Source organism: Aspergillus mulundensis, assembly GCF_003369625.1.
Source record: "Aspergillus mulundensis strain DSM 5745 chromosome Unknown scaffold_12, whole genome shotgun sequence".
NCBI classification, from domain to species: Eukaryota; Fungi; Ascomycota; class Eurotiomycetes; order Eurotiales; family Aspergillaceae; genus Aspergillus; species Aspergillus mulundensis.
Window position 1 is genome coordinate 460,904 of NW_020797900.1, and position 24,243 is coordinate 485,146.

General features: G+C 54.7%; 9 protein-coding genes across 9 annotated transcripts; 4 read left to right on the plus strand and 5 right to left on the minus strand.

The window, feature by feature from the left end:
* Positions 1 to 1,199: 1,199 nt before the first annotated feature.
* Positions 1,200 to 3,614, minus strand: DSM5745_09472 (uncharacterized protein; the record flags this gene model as incomplete). The annotated part of the gene is made up of 1 exon (XM_026751488.1): positions 1,200 to 3,614. The coding sequence occupies one exon, from the start codon at positions 3,612 to 3,614 to the stop codon at positions 1,200 to 1,202; it is 2,415 nt and encodes an 804-aa protein (XP_026599836.1).
* A 716-nt stretch (positions 3,615 to 4,330) lies between these two features.
* On the plus strand, positions 4,331 to 5,548 carry DSM5745_09473 (uncharacterized protein; the record flags this gene model as incomplete). Its single annotated transcript, XM_026751489.1, has 1 exon — positions 4,331 to 5,548. One exon carries the CDS (start codon positions 4,331 to 4,333, stop codon positions 5,546 to 5,548), a length of 1,218 nt encoding a protein of 405 aa, XP_026599837.1.
* Positions 5,549 to 6,120: 572 nt separating this feature from the next.
* Positions 6,121 to 6,456, plus strand: DSM5745_09474 (uncharacterized protein; the record flags this gene model as incomplete). The annotated part of the gene is made up of 1 exon (XM_026751490.1): positions 6,121 to 6,456. One exon carries the CDS (start codon positions 6,121 to 6,123, stop codon positions 6,454 to 6,456), a length of 336 nt encoding a protein of 111 aa, XP_026599838.1.
* An 831-nt stretch (positions 6,457 to 7,287) lies between these two features.
* On the minus strand, positions 7,288 to 8,053 carry DSM5745_09475 (uncharacterized protein; the record flags this gene model as incomplete). Its single annotated transcript, XM_026751491.1, has 3 exons — positions 7,288 to 7,581; positions 7,654 to 7,851; positions 7,916 to 8,053. 3 exons carry the CDS (start codon positions 8,051 to 8,053, stop codon positions 7,288 to 7,290), a joined length of 630 nt encoding a protein of 209 aa, XP_026599839.1.
* An 808-nt stretch (positions 8,054 to 8,861) lies between these two features.
* Positions 8,862 to 9,737, minus strand: DSM5745_09476 (uncharacterized protein; the record flags this gene model as incomplete). Its single annotated transcript, XM_026751492.1, has 1 exon — positions 8,862 to 9,737. One exon carries the CDS (start codon positions 9,735 to 9,737, stop codon positions 8,862 to 8,864), a length of 876 nt encoding a protein of 291 aa, XP_026599840.1.
* A 4,058-nt stretch (positions 9,738 to 13,795) lies between these two features.
* DSM5745_09477 (FAD-dependent oxidoreductase) lies at positions 13,796 to 15,655 on the minus strand (the record flags this gene model as incomplete). The annotated part of the gene is made up of 3 exons (XM_026751493.1): positions 13,796 to 14,737; positions 14,789 to 15,306; positions 15,358 to 15,655. The coding sequence occupies 3 exons, from the start codon at positions 15,653 to 15,655 to the stop codon at positions 13,796 to 13,798; spliced, it is 1,758 nt and encodes a 585-aa protein (XP_026599841.1).
* A 2,377-nt stretch (positions 15,656 to 18,032) lies between these two features.
* On the minus strand, positions 18,033 to 19,308 carry DSM5745_09478 (alpha/beta hydrolase; the record flags this gene model as incomplete). Its single annotated transcript, XM_026751494.1, has 2 exons — positions 18,033 to 18,861; positions 18,938 to 19,308. 2 exons carry the CDS (start codon positions 19,306 to 19,308, stop codon positions 18,033 to 18,035), a joined length of 1,200 nt encoding a protein of 399 aa, XP_026599842.1.
* A 1,194-nt stretch (positions 19,309 to 20,502) lies between these two features.
* DSM5745_09479 (uncharacterized protein) lies at positions 20,503 to 22,566 on the plus strand (the record flags this gene model as incomplete). The annotated part of the gene is made up of 4 exons (XM_026751495.1): positions 20,503 to 20,545; positions 20,631 to 21,187; positions 21,249 to 22,219; positions 22,284 to 22,566. The coding sequence occupies 4 exons, from the start codon at positions 20,503 to 20,505 to the stop codon at positions 22,564 to 22,566; spliced, it is 1,854 nt and encodes a 617-aa protein (XP_026599843.1).
* A 203-nt stretch (positions 22,567 to 22,769) lies between these two features.
* On the plus strand, positions 22,770 to 23,498 carry DSM5745_09480 (uncharacterized protein; the record flags this gene model as incomplete). Its single annotated transcript, XM_026751496.1, has 1 exon — positions 22,770 to 23,498. The coding sequence occupies one exon, from the start codon at positions 22,770 to 22,772 to the stop codon at positions 23,496 to 23,498; it is 729 nt and encodes a 242-aa protein (XP_026599844.1).
* Positions 23,499 to 24,243: the final 745 nt, after the last annotated feature.

Here is a 24,243-nt window from a genome sequence, read left to right on the forward strand (position 1 = left end):
CGAAATCATAATGATAACCAATCCATTAGAAAGCATTGGGGACGCACATCGACCGCGAGTCGTTGACGGGGCTGCGCAATATCTCAAAGCACATCATCTACCTGCAAGAGAGATCGGACGCCGCGTTGGAGACGGTCGAGAACCTGCGAGACAACCACCCGGATGTATCGTTTCGAGGAACGAAAGAGCACTGGGATGCGTGGGACGCGACGAATCAAACGCCGGCGCAGGCCGAGGCCGAGTTCCAGACCGTGAGGCTCAGACTCAGCAGCTTGGATAGGCGGATGTAGAATGTTATTGCTTTGGGATGGGTCCATGGGTCGATCTTGCCTACCGGTGCACGGGCAGGGACTGATGCTCAAGTGCAATGCATCCAGTCGTTCCATCTCGTCACGCAAGAGGGGAATGGGTTCCTGCAGGATCCAACACCAGAGGTGAAATTATCCCCGTGGGCACGAGCTCAATTAACCCCCACTCCACTGATCCCAGACAAGTTGGAAGGTGCCGCGAGTCCTGGCGTCGATGTGCCGAGCAGTACAACTAGGGGCGACCCTTCTACTCGTGCAAGGGCCGCGCAGGGTACGCCGTCCGTAAGTGCTACTGATACAAACCGATGAAGGATGGCCCCATGGTCGGTGACCAACAGCAGGCCCGAGACATCGCCAGCTACTACAAGCCAGTCTATACTTGATTCTTAACAGGGGATTCGGCTCCGTGATAAGATTGGGTATGTCCTGATGATGCAGAAAAGGAAAGGTAGAGTGGAACTCGTGCTCGGGAGTAATGCTGTCAGGTTTGGATAGGCTTTAATGTGTACTTTGATCTATCAAAGCGAGACAATGAAAAATCCGCATAGGAGCACAAATGCCATAGCAGTCCACGTCCGGGTCCTTGCGTTCTTTCCATCATAGATTGAGATCAAGACCGCTGGTAGATAGTAAGACAGGAACCCAGCTGGCCAGTCCCCCGCCAGAGCAAATCTACTATCTGGGTATCCAGGTTGTCGTGGCGGATCTGGTAGACTATGTATACTATACAGTATTACACCATGCCCTTCACCTAACCTCCCAAAATCAGGCACCTTTTCTGTCGGGTTAATAAACGTTACAAGGAACCTCATCCCATCAGAATCCATCACAGGCATCGATTCTGCAAAACCGCCCATGCATCCTACACATCCACTAGTCCAGGCGAACCAGTCACACGTACCGCCTATCAAGCAGCACCTTCGCCACCGCCGTCACTGCACCGGCCGTTTCCTCATCCTCTGCACCACCTGGCACCAATCTCTCCATGGAACCCGGGAGTGGCCAGTCCCCGGGGCCCCGGATGCAAGAATGGGTGTCCGGTCTCGGCCACGTAGCAGGGTGTAGGAAGCGGCTGTCACGCAAGCGGCGCAGTTTGCTGCCATTCGGATGTTCCACGCGACTTCGCGCATCTTTACAAGGTAACGAGTCGCCAAAGAGCAATTCAATCCGTTTCTCACTGTCTGAGCTTGAAGTTGATTCCGGACTTCGGGGGCTAACGACGCGGATCCTCGCAACCTGCGCGTATGTCCTGGAGCGCTTGATCCCGCCGCCCGTATTAGGGAGGGCGTTCAACGCCGGCTGCGAGTTCTGAGCCAGAGCAATGAGTTCGCCGACTGTGCTCCAGCTACCAGACGTGTGTCTTTGTATGACAATGTAGAACGTATGCAGCGCCGCCATAACCATGTGGATTAGGAGGACGGTCATGGATAGGTAAGTCGCTAGCGAGGCTTGGAGGGAGAAGCCGCTGATTTGCATGCGAGCGTCAATGGCGATATACTCGTCCGCATTCGCAGTTGGTGAAGGAGGTTGGAGCGCGGGTTTGTTGTCTAGGATGAGGGCGTTGAAGTCTGGGAGGGGGTTGTAGTTTGCTATTGACCATTCAGGAGGTGCGCTGGATATGTTGAAGACGCGGTGACTTCCTGTCCGGCTTAGACCGTCGAGGATAACGCTGCAGATAATGGCTTCGACGAGTGAGACGCGTTCCCAGGATGCGGTGTCCCTTGCGAGCCAGGTCTCTGGGGGTGTTGTTGCGCCGGCGGTGTGGAGGATGCTTTCGATTGTTGAGGGGTGCCAGGATGTTGTTTTTGATGCTATAATGGGAGCAGGGGGCGTCAAGAGACTAAGCCATTTATCGCCGAATGCAACGCGGCCGTTGGTGGGAGCGATAGAAGCAGGATTATACACTGGTGTTCGGTCGCCGAACAGGATGTTCCATGTATACCAACCCGTCCAGAAGATATATTTATCTGTGTAGACCGTCGCTGGGACCCAGCCTGCTTGAATCGTGCACCCGAGCACGGCTCTGCTTGGTTCATCTGTCCATCTCGATGACCAGGGTGTTTCGAAGAGGGCGCCAATGCTGGCGGCGCCGAATTTGGCGGGGAGGTGAACCCATTGAAAGCGCAGGTGGTCCGTCCTAGTCTTATTTACACCGGGAACGTTGAGGGATAGGGCATCGGCAAAGTCGAACCGGCCGTGAATAGAGGGAAACTTGACGGTGGTATCTGAAGCGCGGATTTCCTGCGGTTCGCTGCACCGCGCGACGGTGATGGCGTTTTTGAATGTTGCCGAGGCTGTCCGGTCGTCGACTTGGTTATTTGTGAGTCCCTTTTGGTCTTGGAGAGCGCTCCACCAGTCTTTCGCTAGCCTTTGTAGGATGACCGTGGTTGCCGCGTGCGGTTGGGTCAAGGAGGTCCTCCCGTTAGGCGCTTGCTGAATATCCCCGAGGGCGTAGAGAGGGGGAATTAGTGACGAGGGGCTCGAGACAGGCCAGTAGAACTTTGACCCCGAGACCTCTTTTGCGTAGGAGCGGACGTCCTGGGTCTGAAAGGTGCTGCTGTTCATGGTCCCCCAGTGGGTTCGTAGGGATTCGTATCCGGCTGCCGGGCAAATACCAAGATTTGTTGAGCTCTCTTCCGTGCAGATATCTTGAAGTTCAGGCAAGTCTCCAGAAAGGTCAGCAGGCCAGAACTGGTTGTTTGTTCCATTCAGGTAGAACTGGGTTCCGCCCGCGCTCCAGTCTTGCGACTTGGGAACGAGGAGTGTGGCGCTCGCCGGACCAGCCAAGGTAGCCACCATTCCAGCGACCATTATAAGCAATACAAGTGCTAACTTGCGGGTCTTTCCCGCCTCGTGTACATATTTAAGGCTCCCGTAGAACTCCTTTGAGAAGAAGTATTCCAAATGGTTGAAAGCAAGGCCTGATCCAAGGAGACCTAAGGGTAGCCCTTCCCCGAATAAAAGTTCATGTCGAAGGCAGTGCAGGACGATTACACTTAGGCTTGCAACAATTGCTATTTCGTGAGCTTTGGCGGCCAGTTGGAAGAGCATCAGGTTGATTGTCTCCGATTTGAAAGGCGACATCAAGTCTGCGCCAAGGTACGCTCCGTTTGTATTGAACGCAATTACCGTGCTTGAGACTGCTATGGGAATGAGGTGAACTGCGCAAGATCTGAGTGCTGCCGGTATAGATCGTGTTATGACGACTTTAGGGGGCTCGTCGTGATCGGATGGGGCGGTACTTGCGATGGAGGCAGTCTCCGCGGATGTGCGTTTGCGAGGCACATCTTCTAATGGTATTTGCATGACTGTGCATCATAAGCAAGAGTTCTCTCGGATGAGTGTATACCCAAGAGGCTGAGCTCGACGAGGACGTTGGGACGAGCATGCAGGGCCGGAGCTGAGATGAACTATGCGCGGGGTTCCGAGGACAACCATCTCAGGGGAGTACTAGCTTATCACCACGGCGCCTAGACATGGCATGTCACTAATCAACGACTCTGAAACAGGCTTGTTGGACAACTCATCGAGAAAGGGCAAGCACTAATGGCGTCGCCCCAACGAACCGGCCAATCCAAGTAGCATGGCATGTCTCGCAACCCGCCGGGGTCAGGAGCGAACCAAGCCCACGGCCGCTCCTCTCGTAGCTATATTTATCCATTGATGTAAACATTGGCCCCCAAGTGCGCGATGAAACGTAACGACATGCACTTATGCACTCTCCGAGGGAAGGCGCTTAGGGCTGGAAGATGATTGGTCAGCACGCGAGAACGCCACGCTAGCCCGATCGGGTGACGCGATTTCGTCCGCGGCCAAGGTCGCTGGACTCCTGAATCTCCGACTCTTCATCTCACTCGCCATCGCCTCTCCACCAGTTTCTCGGATTCCATCATAGACTGCATCTTCATATCGCATATATGTCTTAGACGGCCTATACCGCCCGAAAGCAACGACCACCGGCGATCCGACGCGGCGTTTTGCGACCGGACCGACGATCAGACGACACCCGCCCTCCGCCAGGAATGACCGACGTCTCGCGTTGCGTTCACTTCCGCCGATATTCGCTCTCCGTGACCGGCACTCTTGTCCTTGGCTACCTCGTCCTCTACCTCCTCTCCCTGCGGCACTATCATGGCGTTAGCTACCGCGACCCGACGTCCTACTTCTTCGACGCGGACCGCGCCTACGAGCGGGGATACTCGGCGAAGCGCGTCGCGGAGGCGGAGGCATACCTTAGCGCAGCTGGCGATATAGCGCCTTCGGCGAGGATGCCCGGGCAACAAGCCGCGATTTGCATGGGCATCGTGTCGGTCAAGCGGAGGGGCGAACAATACGTCGGGTTGACAGTGGCGTCTGTGCTGGAAGGGCTGAGCGAGTTGGAGCGGAGCAAGCTCCTTCTTTACCTGCGCATTGGGAATACAGACCCAAAGGACCACCCCATATATTCAGAGAAATGGGTCGAGACGCTCCCTGATCGGCTGTTGACTTACTCGCAAGAGGATCCCGATTTCGAACAGCTAAAGGAATGGGAGGATGGTGGATGGTACCGGAACAAAACTATCTACGACTTTACGACCCTTATGAAAGAGTGCTATGACAGCGGCGCTGAGTACGTCGCGATGCTTGAGGACGATACCCTGGCAGTCAAGGGCTGGTTCCCGGCTGCCTTGCGCGCGCTCGATACAGTGCAATCTCGGAATAGCGGTCGCGACTGGATCTACCTGCGTCTCTTCTATGTCGACGGCCTGCTTGGCTGGAACGGCGAAGAATGGCCGAAATATCTCGCCTGGTCGTTTGTCGTCTGGGCGCTCATTACCGGAGCCATGGTGGCGTCGAAGCGAACATTCAAAGCCGAGCTCCGATCCATACCCATGAGCGCCATCTGGCTCACGTCCGCGGTGTTCATCCCCGCCGCTATCGCCCTCCATTTTCTCGCCGGCCGGCAAACGATGTGGCCGATCGCCCCTGGTGTGCACGAGATGAACAAGTACGGCTGCTGCTCACAAGGTCTTGTCTTCCCTCGCGCTATCATACCGCGGTTCCTGGAGCGCACGGACCTCACGACGGACTGGCTGGTCGATATGATGATCGAGAAGATCGCGGACGGCGAGGGGTGGAGCCGGTGGGCTGTGGTTCCGCCGTTGTTGCAGCATATTGGGGCGACGAGCTCCAAGGGGTACGGGTTCGATAATTCCGCCAGTACGATCTGGAATTTTCGGTTTGAGGAGTATGACATTTAGCGATCGATACCTAATTCAGGAATGCTATACCTACTTTCATAGAGATGCTCCCCGATTGCGTCAAGGTTACGGTCGGCGGTCCCGGGTATTGAGTAGCCATCGCCCGCATGTTATATAGGTACTGCTCGGCATCATGTGGTCCCGAATCGACGTTCCCGTAGCGGGTACGAGCTTGCTGATAATAGTTACCAGAAGGATGGCCGTGCAAGGACCGGAGAAGGTGTGGTATGTGTTGGCGTGTCTGAACGGCGGCGCGGGGAGTCTCGGAATGCATTTGGCGATAGAAGCTGGAGAGCATCGGGTTAGCTGGAGCCTTTCTCTCATGCAGCCTCGGGTGTTCGACTATACCTGCCAAATCTTGGACGACTAAGATCCATAGTACTCTGCCGCCGCCTTTGCGATACATGAATGGATGGCCCGTTGCCGTCCACATATGACCGAGCACCTGCAGTACCCGAGGAGCCACCTGCATAGAGCTGAGCGGGTCGAAGGGCGAGGACATACAGATTGGAGGCGGGTTGGCCTCCCAGATCCCTGCTCCTGATATCAATCGACCAAACTTGGAATCCACAATGGACCCCAGAACCCTCCGCCCTGCCATCCCAGTTGTCGCTGTCGCGAAACCACCTCATCCTCTTAGAACACGCGAGAATCCCAATACCGCGCCTGCGTTGGACCGCCGTTGTACTCGCCAGGGATTCCTACGCCGCAACAATCCCGCGTTGGCTGACATCGTTAGCTCCCCGTCTGTCGTAAACCCGGCCTACCTAGCATCATTCCCCGCCTTCCCATATATTCGTGACTCGTACGCGAAAACGCTGTGTAGCGAAGAGCCGGCTCGTCATTGCGTCGCGGGTATGCGTCTTGGACAATGTTCGTCGGCCCTGGATGCGCGCGTGAGTCGGTGACGGCCCGGCGCAAGTCAGGGTCTGGTGATACCGGGGATGCCGAAGCCGTGGAGCGACCGATCGTAGGCTCGGCAAAGCCCAACAGCGACGATCTTGAGTGACCGGTCTGTGGAAGGAAGAAAAAGCACGAAGAGCCGCAATTCCAAAATCAGTCAGCCCTGGGGCCAGATTCTGACTCAGCGCACTCTGCTGTTTTGATTCGCCGCTCCTTTGACTAATCCCACGAAGCAGTGTCACGTGCATATCGACCAGACCGCTTTCAGCTCTGACGTGCCTGAGATCTAAGGCCTCCAGGCATCGCCGACGTACGTACAGAGTACTCTCGTTGCTTCGCTTGCTTTTCTTAACAGTTGGTCCACCGGTAAGAGGGCCTGCGGGGTATCTCACCGTACTGCGTACCTCAAATCATCATTGCGTCGTCGCTTGATGGACGCCGATGGCGACTTCCAGCCTGGGCGTGCATGCCCTCCTACCAGGTCTTTACAGGCTCAACTAGATGGCCTCTGAGGTCAGCAGCGTATGCAGCTGGAGCTGCGCAATCATACATATGCCGAGCAGGGGCCGTCGCTGTATACGGTATACAAAGACTACGGTAGGGTGATGCCTGGGGCAGAGAACGCAAGAGGGGAAATGACTGCAATCTATTAGGTACTAACGACAGAAGGAAAGGAAGCAAGAGAAAGCAATGGAAAGCAAACGAAACCAACAAAATGACACAAAAAGAAGGACAACAAGAACGCAAGACGACGGCATAGAAATCTCTCAGATCCCGAGCAACAACAGCAACCTAGCCTTCTCACCCGGACCGACCATGTGGATCCAAGGTGTGCTTCAAAATCCAATGCGGGTTCGCCAATATGCGCTGCTATTGAAAGAATATCGCATGAATGGAGGGAGCGCCGCTCGCGCGATCGCTTGCTGCCGGGGTGTTAGCGGCGTCGCGGCCGGATTCTGTAGCCTTTTGTTGGTGAGGGCCCACACGTCGTAATAGTCCTGCCTACTGCCCAGCGGTGACGCGCGAATCGGCGCGGCCAGGAAGCGAAGGAGGATGCAATCTTCGATGGACGGGTAGATACGGGCGCCGGTCGTAGAAGGACGGCTGGCTGCGGTCGGTAGATAGGGCAGCTGGCGGGGAGGCTCTGGTTAGCGGGAGGACTTGTGATGGAGTTGAGAGACAGGGCTCAATGTCGGACTTACCTCCTGGGCTGCATGAAGTTGGACCAGCGTCCCTGTTGCGACGTGGGTCACCGAAGTTGGTCCAGCCACCGGGTTCAGCACGAACAGCGCGCTGTGCATCACGAGCATCTGGAGGATATACTCGGCCGGCCCTCCGGGGTAGAGAACCCGGGCATGGGCGTCGAAGTTGACCATGTCAACCAAGAAGTCGACGTCCGCCTGCGAAGGGAAGGTTAGCTCAAGCTCAGTAGGATGCGCGACGGTGGGACGGGAGTTGACGTACATTGTTAGGCGGCGGGCGGTTCAGATGGTGACAAGTGGAAAGGTTTCCGACAATCAGAACGCGCATATTACCGTTACCGGGGAGGGTGCCCATGGCGCTGACTGCATCCCTCGCGGCGCTGTGGAGGTGGGTGGACATTTTGGTTGGATCGGGGTCGATGCGGATGGCAGGATGTCGGGCCGGTAGGTAGGCGTAGGACGCTGTTGGGGTAGGGTTGATTCGAGGAGAGATGAGGCTGACGGCTGGGTTGGATGAGGAAGGGGTATTCTTGGATGTCTTCCGAATGATGGGAAGGGCACGATGCTGATGAAGGGTGCTTTTGAGAAGGTCAGGAACAGGAGGGGCGGAGGAGATATTTATGGCCTCATCTGGGGGCAGAGAGAAATCAGCTGCTCAAACACAACAAGAAAGCCATCAACTCTATTACTGAAAGGCCTGCTCCAGCTGGCGGGCCATTCTTTATGCCTCCTTTCTCCATGATGTTTGAGTAAATCGCGCACAGACAAAGAAGCAACAGTCGCATTTGTGCATTAGCTGTAGACATACAGAGTTTGATTTGATGGACTAGCTGTGCTGCTGGACGCCTTTTGTGAAACAGCCTTACAAGTGGATGAGAAAGCAGGGTATTAGCAAAGGGCGAAGCATCGCCAGCTGGCCATTGTTACTCATTGCAAAGTACATGAGCCACAGCCGAACGTGCAGGCAGGAGTGGAACAACGCAAGACACAACCAACTGAACAATAAGAAGCCACTGCAATCAATCAATGGCCGCCAAAGGAAGACCCCAGTTGTCACAATAGACAAGCCGTTCTGTCTAACCAAGTAGGCGGCTTCAACAAGATAATCGGCCTGTCGGAGCGAGACCATTGTACACTGCACACAGGGCAAGGAGGTAATTGACAAAGAAGAAGTTCCGACATGGCAAATCAACGGAGTGGCTTTGGTCTCAGAGAAAGTCATCTGGAGGAGTGTACTTGCTGCCATCAACGAGAGGACCAAGCTCGTTCGCCAGAGCCATCCGATCGCGGAGCGCGCGCACTGCATTGAAGACATTGGTCATTCCGGGATCGCGCTCATTCAGACCATCCCAGGCCTCCTTGAACTTGGGCCTAACGTGCTTGGAGATGCTGGTCCCACATGAATCATAGAGCTGCGATGACATGAGGGTCCACAGCATGGCCAGGTGATCCGCCTCTTCTGACTCCCCCATGGCTTGGCGAGCGCGGTCGCGACACAGAAGCGTCAGCAGCGCCTCTGTCAGGGAGCCTGGATTCAGGATCTTCACGGGGTGGTAGAGGTTCGCGGAGCATGGGCCTGGTCCGCCTGTCGGGGCGACGCCTTCCAATGCGGGCTTCACAGACAATGGCGGCAGCCGGGGGTCGGTGGAAAGCATCAGGTACGGATCCTCCGCCGCGGGGGCTGCCGTCGTAAGCTCTGGCAGCCACCAGAGAAGCTTGGACTGGGGGTGTAAATTGAGGATGAAGGTGCCGTCCTCGAGGTGGAAGTGGGCGGCGGCGACGGAGTGGATGCGGTTGGGGCTGAGGACCAGGCTTTGGTCCGCGGTGTAGCCCCGGACGCGGTCGAAGTGAAGCTCGTTGCAGTTGGGGTCCTTGCAGACAGGATAGTTGGCTGTTTCAGCCAGGGTCTTGATGGCAGCGGGCATCTTGTTGTCCGGGATCACAAAGTCGACCTCGGTGGACACTTTCCTGCTGCCGACCAGGCTCATTGCCAGCCATCCGAAGAGGAGGTTAGGTACCTTGGCCTCGTCGAGATAGAAGGCAACGTCGCTGGCTAGCTTCAGCGAAAAGCGTTCATCGGCCATACTGGCAGTTGGATTGAGAAGATAGTAGGTAGGATAGCAACGAGTCCGGGACTGGAGAGGGAACCTCTGGGGTTCTAGTACCTACGGGGCACCTCGCTAGTCTTCAAATCGGGCCTCGAGAGGGACCTGGCGCATCGGATCCATTGGATCTACAGCAAAAAAAGCCACCAATTCACCTGTCATGTACGGGGGCAGCGATGTGCTGGAAACGCGGAGAGTGGATGTCATCCACTCCACTAACCACGTCGTGCCCTGGCTCCATCCTTGGCCTTGGAGTGGAAGGAAGGGTTATCCAAGATACTCATAAATTCTGGCTTGGGAACCACTGCGACCGTGCACATGTGGATGGCACAACGCTCCAGCGGTAGGGTCGACCACCCGTAATATGCACTGTCAAGGCGTCGCTGCCATATCCGTTATTTTATCATCCCCGTCACAGCAAGTTTCCCTCACCATCGAAGATACCCGTTCAATCGAGATGTCTTAGAACAATTGCATCTCGCTTGGTTGGCTGCAGTTCCAGATCTTGGGCAAATTTTACCATCCGTACCTGCAGTCGTTCATTCCAAACTATTGCTTCCGCCACATCCAAAGAATCAGGAAATCACATGGGATCGGGAACAGGCTACAGCAAGGACCGCTTCCGAAGCGCGTCGTGACTGCTGCTTGCGCCGGCCTCAAGAGGCAGACAAAGAACTGCGCTTGGTGCTGACTTTGGTGGCGGTTCGGTCGGCGCAAATCAGAATGATTTCACCGCATCATGTAGGGACCGGCCAGCCATCGCTGGGGTGGAAGCCTGAGAGCAACATGGAACGACGATCAGTATGTTTCTACGACTCCGAGAAGCGCGGATAATGTGAGAAAGACCATCTGCGCCTTCCAACCAACTCTGACCTCAGGACCGGCCAGTTCACCGAACGCCAACGTCGGACGCGAAGCCAAGGCGAATAAGGATAATATGCCGACAAAATAATTTGATTCTCGACTGATTACCACGGATGATCCGTCTGGTTCGCCCGCAAATCCGTGCTACACGGGCGCAGCCTACGTGCACCATTTGCCGAGACTAGGGTTGAAAGAACTGACCTTTCCCTCTGGACCATCCAGGTGTCCGAGCTTCCCATGGGTATACCTATGCATGATCAATCCCTTAGCATCTGACCCTATTGCAGCCCACAAGCAGTACTCTCGCTCATCGCGACAAAGCATTGCTCCTCCTATTGAGTACCGTGGTTTTGCCATGATTGTCCGGCGCTGGTCACAAACACACCCAGATAGATGATGCACGGTTGCATCCATCAAGCAGAATTTTTGATTCGTTACCGGAATATGGTCTGCTTGTTTTTTTGTTTAATAGCAAATCATAACCTGCCTGACAGTAAAAATCCTCATGGCTTCGTCGGCCTGGGCATACCGACCGACCGTGCGGTGGACAAAGGAATCTCAAATTGCGTGCGCAGATTGCCATTGCCACATTTGGCCATGCAAGTCACGGCCCTGCGCCAATCTAGCCGTTGTAGTATTGTTTTCTTTGTCCAGTCGCCGCGTTCACTGTGATTGGGGCCTGGCTGGCTCCGACGTAGAGCTTTGGCGCCTCGCCTAGGGTTTTCTTTCGACCGATTCATCATGTCCGGTATCAGCCAAGTCGATGTCCAAATGGGCTCTTGCACGGCCTACAGTTTTAGATATCGATAGCACAGTGGCGATAGTTTCACTGGCTGCCGTGACCTTTGTTGACTGCTTTCGCGGCGGCTGAAGTCCTTTTGCGCGCGTGGAATGGCGCATGCCACCCGGACGACAATGGTTTTTCTTCTTGCTCAGCTGTTCCCATTAGACTGATTGTTACCTAACCTTTGATCCTATGACCGTCGCAACTATCGGAGGCAAAGTCAGGAACTGACTTATGTGTAAAAGCTCGCTCAATCGGACGGACTTGCTTGGTTTACCTGGAAGCTGAGAGTGCGTGCCGCAACCCCGAGCCACAATGGTACAATAGAGGGCTCATTGCTGTCTACGAAGCTATCGTCAGCCCCGAGGATAGTGGCAGTTTGATTGACTGTTAGTGACTCAATAAACTACTGATCGCGCTCTAGCTCGTATTACGTTTGTGAATCAGTCGGGCTTGTAACGGGCGCATCAGGGAGTCATTTGCATCGGCTTAAGTCGGAGGCGTTGCTGTTTCTTTGTTCGAGAATGCGCCGCCAGCTGCCAGGATTTCCAACCCAGGCATCGGACAGTGAGTAAGGCTTCGGAGGTTGGTTAATGGTGTTGTCGAAGCATGTTAGAATCGCGTTCTCTTTGTATCCAGAAGGTATAGTGCAGAGCCCACAACATGGATCATCCAATACACCTTACTCCGGCCCAACCATCTGCAAAGCTATGGTATGGTAGTAGAGCCACTTGGACGGGATCGCCCATCCACTGCGCAACACATGAAGGGTTGGAAGAGGGAACCTACCTATGATTTGGCCACAAACCATCCCACGGGCGATATCAACATGTTGCTCCTCACCCGGCACGTAGGTAACGGGCGAGACCGAAAGAGTCGCGGTCGGATCTAATTCGCGAATTCCACGAATGAATTGTCCACAGAAAATGTCTGGCGTTGCTGGTGAAGCGACCTAAGCACCTGCATAGGGGAGCAACATTGCGGCTTCATCCGGATAAGAACATGAATTAAATAAACCTGAGTGATATAAAACAATAAAATCCAAATCCGCATGCCTATGAGGAATACGGTATCGATCGTGAACTCTATCAAGGAGGAAGAAAGCCTTTACTAACACTGCCGATGATTAATCGCAGTGAAGAGTCAATCAACAATTGGCATAATGACTATGAATAAAGGTATGTATATTCCGAATCCATCTCTGGATAGTAAACAACAGAGCTATGTCAGGAATATCTACCAGGTATCGTCCAGCCAATGCAGACGCCGTTCCAGTGAGAATATCGCATATCCTCTCAGAGCGAGGGAGCAAAGCATACAGTCGAATGGGGAACAAACCAGCGCCCTGAAGCTTGGAATCTACTCAAAGTGCAAGAACATTGAGTTTGCGACCGTAGACCGTGCCTACCGTCAGGTCTTTGCCATTCGATGCTCATCAGTACAAGAACCAGCCACTAAGAAGTAGATAGGCTGATCATCCTTGCCTTGACCTTGCCTCCTCGTAGCTCGCGGCCCTAGAGTCTGGCACGACCTTGCCAGGTTTTCACGGTTGTGCAGCTGCGGCATTGACACCTTTGCCTTTGCAGGTTGACCGGGAGCTGAAGTACCTACCTACCCCGAAGCATGAGCAGAGCCTTCTCCCTCCGACTCCTCGGCAGTGCATCGCTTCTGTGGTTTGTCCAGTGGTGGTTGGAGCCGGGGCAGTTTTTGGCAGTCCATCACGACCATATGCATTCTTGCTTCACGCCATACAATGAACATCCAAAGTTGCCGTCGTGTCATTCTCTGTGCCCATGTGATATCGGCCTTCCTCGCAGTCGGGGTCGCAGTCTTTGTTGTTGTGCTGCTCGGGCTGGATGCTACGGTGGCGGGGGGTAGGGAGAGGCCGGTTGCTTTCAGCTACATCATGTGGTGGCTTTTTATTCCAGCAATAGTGCAGGCGACGGCGTCTTCTATTCCATTTGCGCTACTCGGCGATCACGGTCCAACTGATCAGCACTTGATGTGCTAACTAGTTAGATACTCTAAGGTTACAAGCCCAGGGTCCTATCGAAATACGCAGAGGATGGACATCTACTCTCCACAACCCTGGTGAATTCTGTAGTACCGATAGCCATTCTAGTGCAAATCTATTCTGTAGGGTCTGTCGAACTTGAGACTGTTGGAAATCGTGCAACTAGTGTGGTTCTCGTATTTTTCAGCTTGTCGACTTGGGTGGTGTTAGCCAACATACATCCTAGGGAGAATGTCAACTGCAATAGTTCAACGGGATCACGGTAATGGTAATGAGCAGAGGTGCAGAAGACATTTTGATAACACCGACTATAAACAGACAACGTATATACCCCGTGCCTGTACTCCGTCCCGTGCCTGGCTGTGCTGGACCTGCCTATCTCACCCGACACATCTGCTCCTGATCCCACTCCTCACTGCCAACCCCGAGCGTCACCACAAAGAGCCCATCCCTATCCCAAGCCCTCTTCACCCTCTGCAGCCGTCCGTAATTCCGATCCCAGAACGCCTCCGGCCACTCCGGCTCATCCCAGTCCGCCACATTCGCATAAGACCCCAAGCCCGGCCGCTCAACCGCCCGAATATCCGTCATCGGACTGTCGGCCCCAAACCGCTTCGCCGCCGAGCTCGCAGGCACCGCCCGCCGCGCCGACACATACAGCCCCACGTCGCGCCACCGCGGGCTCAGCGCCGTGTCGAGGGCCCGGTTGTCGGCTAGCTGGCCGCCGCCCGTCATGAAGAACTCGATTGTGTCGCCGGGCCCGTACGTCTGGTTGAGGACGGTGTCGGTGATGCGTGCGGCGCCGGACGTGGTGTGGTAGAATTTCTCGGAGAACAGGACGGAGCCCTCGATGCGGCCGTAGGGCGGGACGGGCTGGACGGCGTTGAAGAAGGCGGAGAGGTGCGGGTACGCTGTGATGTTTGCGGTGTAGGACTGCGAGAACCCGGCGGCGTTGAGGGCGTTGGTGAGCTTGGTGATTTCGGCGCGCTGGGAGGGCGGGAGGGCGTCGACGTTGGGGATCACCGTCTCGCTTTGGATGAAGGAGCTGTTGGCTTGCGTCGAGGCCAGCACGTACCCGCTTGTTTTGCCGGACTCGTCGCCGCGTTTGATGGCCGGGAAGGCGCGGACGATGTACTTTGCTATCTCGAAGATTGTTTCTCGGGACCCGATGGCGTCGATGCGCAGGACGACGCCCTTGAGGTCGGGCAGGGCGCGCACGGTCGTGTTGACTGCGATCCCGAAGGTGCCGCCGCCGCCGCCGCGGAGGGCCCAGAAGAGGTCTTTGTTTTGGAAGGCGTTGGCGACGACGAGGTCGCCCTTTGCCAGCGTTAGCTGTGGGGGCTTAATAGGGGTGCGTAGGGGACTCACATCCGCCGTGACAACATTATACTCGACCGCGTTGTCAGAGGCCATTCCGAACGCCGACGCCAGCAGTCCCAACCCGCCACCCTGGATATACCCGCCCGCAATCCCAATCGTATCGCAGATGCCCATGATGGACGTGAAGCCGTCCCTGACCCCAGCGTCCGTAAGCTCGTGGATCTGGACGCCCGCGCCGATCGTCACGACCCGGCCAACGGATTCCTTGCCCTTATCCGGGACAAAGTCGTCGACGGTCTCGATGCGCTTGAACCGGCCCGTGTTGATCTGCAGGGAGTCCGGCGCCGCGGAGACGCCCAGCCCACCGTGCCCGGTGTTCTTGATCACGACGCGGAGGTTGCGGCGCTTGGCGAAGCGCACGGCTGTCTGGATCTCCTCGGTTGTTTCGGCGAGCACTGCGTACAGCGGGATCCGGCCTTGTCGGCAGGGCGTGTTGCGTGGGGTGTTGATGTCGCAGTCGGTTGCGCCTTCGCCGGTGCTTTCCCAGTTGGTTGTTTGGAGGGCTCCTGCGCGCCGCAATGTTAGCTGTGTCAGACCTTAACACTGGGCAGGCGTACCTGGCTCAGCAGCCCGCCAGTACGAGTTCATCGTGTTTGCCTGTGCATCGGCGCATTCGGCCGCGTCGTATTCTGTGCCGTGGCAGGCGGCGCCGACGGGGCGGAGGTGGATGAGGTTGCCGTTAATACTGCGATTGAAGGCGTTCCAGTCTTGCTCGGAGGGCCAGCAGCGATCGTTGGGACGGCAGCGACATTGGCGCGAGGGTGTGGAGGCGGAGAGGGTGGGTTTGAACGCGAGGAACAGGGACAGAAGCAGCAGCGAGACCATTGCGAAGGGCTGCATTGCGCTGCGACTCATCGTGAGGCTTGCAGTGTTGCTTGGGTGATGTATTGAAGGTAATGACCAGTTAATTGGAGGTCAGTAGGGTTATATATCCACACGCCCGGGAAAAAACACCACCCTTACAGCATCCCGGGCCTGACTAAAAATAGAGGCAGATGCGGAGGCGTGGCGATGTTGACTGCCAAGGACGATGTTCTCGTGGACTACTGCGTATTCTTTCAGCAGGCTGCCCTATACATACGCTGGGTCTGTCTTGCTCGAGTTGGCGTTGGTGTTTGCCCGCCCCGAGGTCGGGGCTCGTATTTGCTGCACTGACTGGGATGATCCTGGCTCAGAGTACAAGGGTTGTGACCAGTCATGCTCTGGAGTAAGCTCTGCTTCTCGATACGAGGATACCGAGGGCGAGCTTCAGGTTCGAGTAGGTGAGTAGATGTCCCGCTCTGGTCGTGACCGAGACAATGGAAAAGAGTTTCGGGCCGACAGCGATTGGCAGCTATATAGGGCAGGCTGCGAACGTTTGGGGTATTTCACAAGTGCACGGATGCTGTATGCAGCAAGATTACGGAGTAGCCTGGGCACATCGTCTAAGATCGGGGTGGTTGAATTATCTCCAGTCAGGCTGCAGCGCATGCATGGGGCGGGCTACCTTGCCGACTGGCTCGGCATAACTGCCCGTGTGGCAATTTATCGATTGCTCTGGCCCTGCCGTCCTGGAGAAGCCCTTCACCTGCTTTATGAGAGGATGACAGGGATAACCAAGCGAGGCTCAAGCCATCTGCTTTTGGGCGAATCGGAAAATCTGGTAAGCTGTAGCGACAGCTGAGGCTTGCGGGTCCAGAACACGATGAGTTTCGAAGTGTGCTGTCAATGCACCCTCAGCTGAGCATGGACGCCTGCATTGGTTCGTATCCCTGCTCGGGGTCCGATGGACCGGTCGGGTGCAGAATGAGGGAATCGACTTCGAAGTCGATTTGATCAGGTGTCCGATGCCGACTATATACTGAGCCTTGCCCAGTCCCTGATCCAGATCATTTTCCGATGGCCTAGAATCTACGCCGTAGCCTTGCCAGCCTCTTGGTGGAGGCCGAGCCCTAGAGTAGGGTACGTATCAAGTCATGTGACCTGCAGGCAGTCACTTGCAGCTGACCTACATGCAGAGTCTTGCTCGGCTGCAAGGAGGATTGGGCTCTCGTAAGCAAAAGAAATATCCCTTCAACTCTTCAAGTGACCCCCCCACGGACCCCATGGCCTCCTACTCTCCACCCGCCATGCATCTGCGCCCGGCGCACAAGTACCACCAACCGCCACCTGGGTCCTGACCAGCCGCTGCGAATCAGCATTTAAGGCCTGCTCAAAGCAATAAGAGACCTGCCGAACCTGCAGTAAGAACTGAGCTATGTCAATCTCAAATTCTCGCAGCCTGCGGGACACCAGCTCGCATGGTTGACGCTATACGGCTACTCCGAGTGACGAGTCCCACCCAGGTATCGCGGGCGATTCCGTCATCCAGTATGAGTACTAGGCTGGGTCAGCGAGCGAAAGGCAATCGGAAGCGTAAGCATGGTACCCAATAGTCACCATAGCGGAGTATATCGCGGAAAGTTTGCCGCCAGTAAGTACTCAATGGCTGATATTGTGGGAAGGAACTTGGATGCGAGTAGAGGTAAGCAGTGCGACCGGCAAAAAACGCCGATAATCTGCAGTCAGCATATTTCCGACTCTGCAGTGCTTTGTTTTCGGCCCCGGGTGACCCACGTTGGACCCCGAGTATGCCGGAGAATATGCTAATCTGACATGTCTGGCCGATACGTGTGACCTAGACGGAGTCAGTGAGGCAGAGGGCGTTTACAGGGGTTGTTTATGCTTGGTAATTGGAAATCTCAAATCATTGCCTCAGGAGTGCCTCATACTCTGTTTGTGTACCAGCATTCATTGTGGCGTCGTGATTGTTTGATCCAGCCTGCTGATAGAACCGCAAATACGATGCAGCAATGAGCCTTCTTGAACAAGGCCAGCCACTGTTGACTCGTACCTGCAGACAAACATGTATGCCTACCCGATGGCTTATACTCTCATTTATCGAAGGAGTAGTGCTGGGGGATGCGATAGGTTGTGATCAGGCCAAGGGTATCATATAGATGAAATGACGCAGGGCAGAGTACAAGTACCACCATGCACACCGTTAATTCGCGTCCTGCATAGGTTCATGTTTGTCTCTGCTGTACTCTGTACATCCACCTTGGTCACACCTCCCTCTCAGCCTCACTCGATCCCATCCGTCCAGTCCGCCTCATCTCAGTCGTTCCCCTGCGCAGCTGCACCTGCCCAACAGACTTCAATTGCCTTTCCTCACCTCACCCCATGTCATCGCCTCACCACAGCCAGGTCCAGCCTACAACCCCCACTCCCGCAAATACGCAAACACCGCCTCATAATGTCCCGTCGCATTGCCATGCAGTGTAAGCGTATGCCCACTCCCGGGCTGAACATGCACGCCCACATCAGCAGCACCCGGGAACAACCCCCTCCTGATCTCGGAAACATCATACGTCCCCTTACAATCCCCCAAGCACGTCCCAAAATCATACTCCGCAAGCGCGAACAATATCGGGCCCCGGTACCCCCCCGCCGGCCTCTCAAGCGCCGACCCAAAACTCACAAACTCCCCCGCCGTCCCAGTCTCCTTGATGCTATCCGCGTACTCCAGAACCCGCGGCTCAAAGAACCCCTTCTTAAAGAACACCTGCTGCAGCGCGCTGACCGTCCCCTGAACAAGGTACCCGCTGCCGCGGTCGTGGAACCGAGACGGGTTACTCGCCGCCGCATACTCGAGCCCGAAGGCGCGCTGCCCTGCGGCCCCGACCTGCGTGTTGGGGATTAACCCCGTGGCCACGGCGCCGTCGACGAGATGCGGGTAGTGCGCCAGCATGGAGATCGTAAGCCCCGAGCCAAACGAGTGGCCGACGAGCACGGTCTTGGTGAACGTCGGGACGGTGAATGATGCCTTGGCCTTTGCCTGGGTAGCGAGGGTCCCACGGCGCGCGAGACCCGCGATCGCAGCGAGGATCTCGACTTGCACGGGGACCTGCACGATTTCGTACGCGTCGGGCTTGTCGGACGATCCGACGCCCAGCCGGTCATAGGTGAGGATTGAGTAGCCTGCTGCTAGGGCAGCGTCGACGTAGGAGTATTTTTCCGGTTGGAGGCCGGCGTCCCAGTACCTATTTTCTTCTATCAGCTTCGTCTAGACGAAGGGTACCGTCGAGTGGTACTTGGAGGGGAGAGGGAGGGGGGTACCTCTTATCAAACCCAAACCCATGCGTCGCAATCTGCAGGATATCCGCTTTCTCTGCGTTCGGAGCCTGCGGGACGCAGAGCTGGGCGCTGATCGTGAAGGTTTGGTCCACGGGCTTTGGGCCCCTGATGCGCTCGGTGGCGTTGGGGGCGGACCAGTGGTCCAGGTCCCAGACGAAGTCGACGGCGTCGATGTTGTTGTCGACGCGGGGGATGTCGTAGATGGAGTTGTTTGCTTTGATGGGGAGGGAGAGGGCTAGGTCGACGCAGGAACGGGTTGTGGTGTTTGGGGTTCCGCTGGAAACTGGGGCCGGCGCCGCTATGGACGAGTGGCTTAGGAGTGACAGGGCTGTCAGGAAGAGGAGGGATGCCATGTTTGGGACTCTGAGAGAATAGTGTAGCGGTTGGTTGTTTTTGTTCTTGTTGATGTCTGTGGTGTTGTGGTTCAGTGTTGGACCTGGCTTTATATATATATTCAGACCCCGATAAAACTTGGCTATGGGCACTCCAGGCCGTTTAGATGTAGACATATACCCTTGATATATCGTCATCCGGGTACGCATACGAAGACGAAGGGAATGATGGATACTGAGGTTGGGTACTACCATATTCTGACGGGAACGTATGCGTATTTGAATATCACTGAGCCACTGAGCACGGACGGGTTCCTCAGCGAATAGAGAAAAACATGACCGTAGAATCTTCGACATAGCAACCTGTGGATGATCATGTGCTGGCTATCCACAGGGTGTTTTTTGTATTGAACCACCTGAGGGGAGCGAGCGACATTGCGAGGTTAGGGCTGGGTGGCAGCCACCCTACATATAGGATACCTACCATAGGCACTGTTTCATACGCCGTTGGCAACTGTCAACGCGTCCCATCCATCTCCCTATTAAATGATTCAGCGGTTGATATCCAAGGTTAGAAAGCAAAAAAACAACAAAAAAAAACACACTTGTTTGTAGATAGTATATGTGGAAGAAGAAAAAAACGACCGAGGAGCGATTCGAACACCCGATCTTCGCCGTGGTCCAAGAACCGGAAAGCGACGCCTTACCACTAGGCCACTCGGCCAGTCGTTGGAAAAACATTCTTTTATTGAGGTAAATAATCCCCTTGACCAGCTTCTCAATGCTCACCCAGCCATGGTGCCTATCGCCATAAGATAGATGGCCCTGTGCACATTGGGACAATTATGTTGAGAACAACTGTAATCACGTTCTTTCCTCTTGTACAACAGTTCCTATTCTACTTGAGGACCATCTGCCTTATCCTTAACAAACCGAGTAGTAGTCTCCAACCCCACACTTTACCCCGCAATTGAAAGAGCCCATTCAGGGAAACTTGCGCCGCTCGACATATCCCTTGGACCTCTCTGGGCAAGACGCGGAGGCCATGTATCTCTTCCTGCACATACACCCATAGCCTAGTTGAGTATGACAGCGCCGAATCCCCCGTGTTCAAAATGCCGTGGTAGGTCTCAACCCCAATACGCCCTGCAAGCTCATGCAGTTCTAGATTCTCGGAGCCCACTAACAGCCACCTACCGCAGAGCGGCACATAAAATGTCCGTGAGCCTCCTCTACTGGGCCATAAATCGACTACCAGGTCTGACGGTATGCATGAACAGGCGACAAACAGAAGCCGAGATGCGGCCGGTGTCACTCTCGAAACCTGGAATGCGTCCCTGTAGAACGCAAGGCTGTTTTCCGGCGTGGTGGTCAAGATCTCCGGGGTAATGGCTTTGCAGCGGATCAGACGTGGGTGAATAGTCAGCCGAAGAAGTGGAGGAGGATTGCTGGGGAGAGAGACACAGTGACGGAATCTGTTGAGGGGACGGACACCATTATAAGCCCGAAACGGTTGGGCTTCGATGAGACCGTGACAGTATCGAATGGCTCTACTGCACCGGATGCTTCGCATTTCAATGGCATAACCCAGGTCGGTGACAGCGGTGGTCAAGCGCGTGCTCACGCTGTACCAGACCTTGGAGCTCTTACCAGGCTGAATACCCTTGTCAATGCAGCAGTCGATGTTCAGGCCTCACATGCTTCGCCCGCCTCAGTGTCGCTGTCAGGAGGAATCATCCAGTCAAGCCATGGGAGCCCGCATTCCCTCAACCACGTCTCCCCAGCAGCATCATCGCACCAGTCAGTCTCGAGTCTTCCCTCACCTGCAGCCAGTCAACGACTAGCGACAGTCCAAGAATCCTGCCTTCTCCGCTACTTTATCGAGGAACTCTCGCCTTGGGTATGGTACCTAAACCCTAACCGTTCCCCTCCGCGCGACTAACCCTAACTCTACCTCTCAGTTCGACCACTGCGACCCCCAATCACACTTCCGGCAGATTGTCCCCCTCCGAGCCCAGTCCAGCCAATGTCAAACTCTTCTCAACGCCATATTCGCCGTCTCCTCGCGGCACCTGAGCCGGCTCCCTCAGTACAAAACGCCCGAAGGCATAATCGTCTACCACGGGCAGTCCCTCCCGGACTTGACGACGTCGTCGGCGGTGGAATACATGCTAAACTGTATACCCGGGCTCTCGTCGTTCCACGAAAGCGATCCCAGCGAACAGGAGAATCTCATGTGCGCGGCGATCATCCTACGGCAGTATGAGGAGATGGAGGAGGAGATGGACGAGATCACGCCAGAACCCGGCGCTATCAGCCCTGATACAGAGGACCGCGTCAACCCTGGGAATGAAAATGGGAGTGGGAGGGGCATGAACCCAAAGCAAGCTGGAAAAAGGGTAAACTTCCTCGCCATCACGCAGACGATCATCCACGCCATGATCTCGTCCTCGTCGCCAGTGCAGCGGTCCTCGCTTGCAGTCGCCGCATACTGGATTGCCATCCGCCAGGAAGTGTACTATGCACTTACACGAAAACGTGCACCAGCTGTGACATTCACCGTGGAGGACTGGGAGAGCGCGACCGTTGCGAATACGATGATCATGCATGCGGGCGAGGTGACGAAGTGGTGCTGGGGAGAACGGACGGTGGATGAGTACGGTAAACGCCATCCAGCTCCTTTACCATTATCTTTGAACCCTGGACAAAAAAAACTAATGCAAAGGCTCGCGACAGACCGCCTGAAGGCTCACCAGCAACACCTGACAACCATGTACACACCCCACCTAGCCCCGATCCTGCAAAAGCCCGCCGACAGATCGAAAGGCGAGATTTTCCCGACAGTTTGGTATACGACAGACGCACAGGTAACAGGCGTGCAGCATCTCGAAATGGCGCGGATGATATTGATTGCTGAGAATCCGCGGATAGTGTACGGTCTTAACCCATTCTATTTATTCTCCAGGCGTTTACCACTAACAACATGGGCATGACAGGGAAGCAAGTCGCACCGTACATCGTAAAACCGAAGCCCTCGTCCGGTCCATCGTGCTTGATCTGTGCGGGATCGCAGTTGATGACGTCTCAAAACGGATGCCGGCGCTCGTGAACGCCGTGATTTCAATCATGTTGTACGGGGAGTATTTTACGGACCAGGGGGAAAGAGACGCGCTGCTGGGGGTTATAGAGAGGACGAAGGATATGCGTGCGTGGCCGTTGAGGAGGGGCGTCGAGAGACTCTTGAGGGCGTGGAGGGAGGGGGATGATGTAGAGGTTTAGCCCTAACCCTTAGCTATACGGATGATTGCAATTGCGTTGCATTATGGTGTTAGCATTGATAGGATAAGCTTCTGTGGGATAGGTATAAGTCATTTGACTTTCTTTATTCAATTTATTGTCAGGTGAGGCACCTCGTATTCATTTTCCTCTCTCTGACACCCCCCCCTCCCCCGGACCGAACTCTCACGCAACCCGCCCCGACAATGGCCACGCAGGACCAGAAACCAGTGGTGCTTGCAATCCCAAAGCGAGAACACTTATCATCAGCCGAAGCTATCTCAACTATAGTAAACAAATCCAAAACACTCCGCCTCACAGCTCTCAAACGCAGTCCCTCGGCATTCACGTCCACCTACGCCCGCGAAATCCAGTTCAACGAAGACACATGGACGAACAGAGCGTTCAATCCACTGACAAGAATCTATATCGCCTTGTCGCCTTCCGCCACATCCGCAAATATCCGTCCTGAATCGAATGAAGATAATGGCAGTCACAGCATCGAGCAAATCTTGATTGATCGGCGCTGGCTCGGCCAAGTCACGCTCATGGGTCCCGTTGTCCTGCCCACCGACGGCGAAAAGGCCAACTCTGCGCCGTGGGAACTTTTCAAGGGCCTCGACTTCGAGCAGGCAGCTACTGACGCCCAGGGCATCCCGCCTGGTTCGAAAGTCGTGTATGTTCTCTTGGGCATGTATGTCCTCCCCGAGAAACGCGGAGTAGGACATGGGCGAAGCCTGCTGGAGGCTGCGACAGGTACAGTCAGGGAGGAGGCGAAGGGGAAGAAAGTGGATGCGACGCTTGTCGTCTTGGTCGGGCGCGAGAATGAAAGGGCAAAAAAGCTGTATGAGCGGGTTGGGTTTGTCCCGTGGGAGGAGACGGTTGATGTTGAGGGGGAGGAGCATTGGCCCCTGAGTTTGGATGTTGGGCAGTAGAGAAGATGATGGTATGGAGCAGAGATATCCCAAGAGATGTTTCTGGTTGACTGAAAGAATACATGCATCGCGGGGCTATAGCAGCGTCCATGTAGCATATCAAGTCAATTACCGTGGCACATCTTACTCAGTACGCTAGTATTCGGGCCGTACTAATATCCTGGAGAGACATTATCAGATTTAGGGAGAACTATTATATTGCATTGGCAGGTGCGTTGCTAACCAACGGAGAAACCTTGGGAGTGGAAATGTGACAGATCACGGAGCACAACGAGGGCTCAACAATAACAACATGGAATGAAGAAGGACGAGTGGCTAAGAAATGACCTACCTACTTAGGCCGCAATGCTGTAGTGAGGTAGGTTGCATCAAGCTACCAGGTATGACTTAGGACACCATCCCGCAATTAGCTGGTTTGCTAATATACTAAAGTATAAACACCTAGTAATAATATACTAGAGCTAGGTGTAATATATATAAAAATAAAAATTTATTATAAAAATACTATAATATTACCCTATTTAAGCTAAATTTACTATTTATAACTATTATAGTATATATTTTAAATATATATTATTAACTTAATATATTACCTTACTATTACTACCCGGCCAAGCTTTTATTACCACCCTTAGTAAAAACTAGGTATATATACTTTAATATAGCTAAAAAATAAATATATTACGGTAATATATTTACTTAATTTTAGTATAGTAATATACTAGCTTTAGCATGTTCGCGGGAC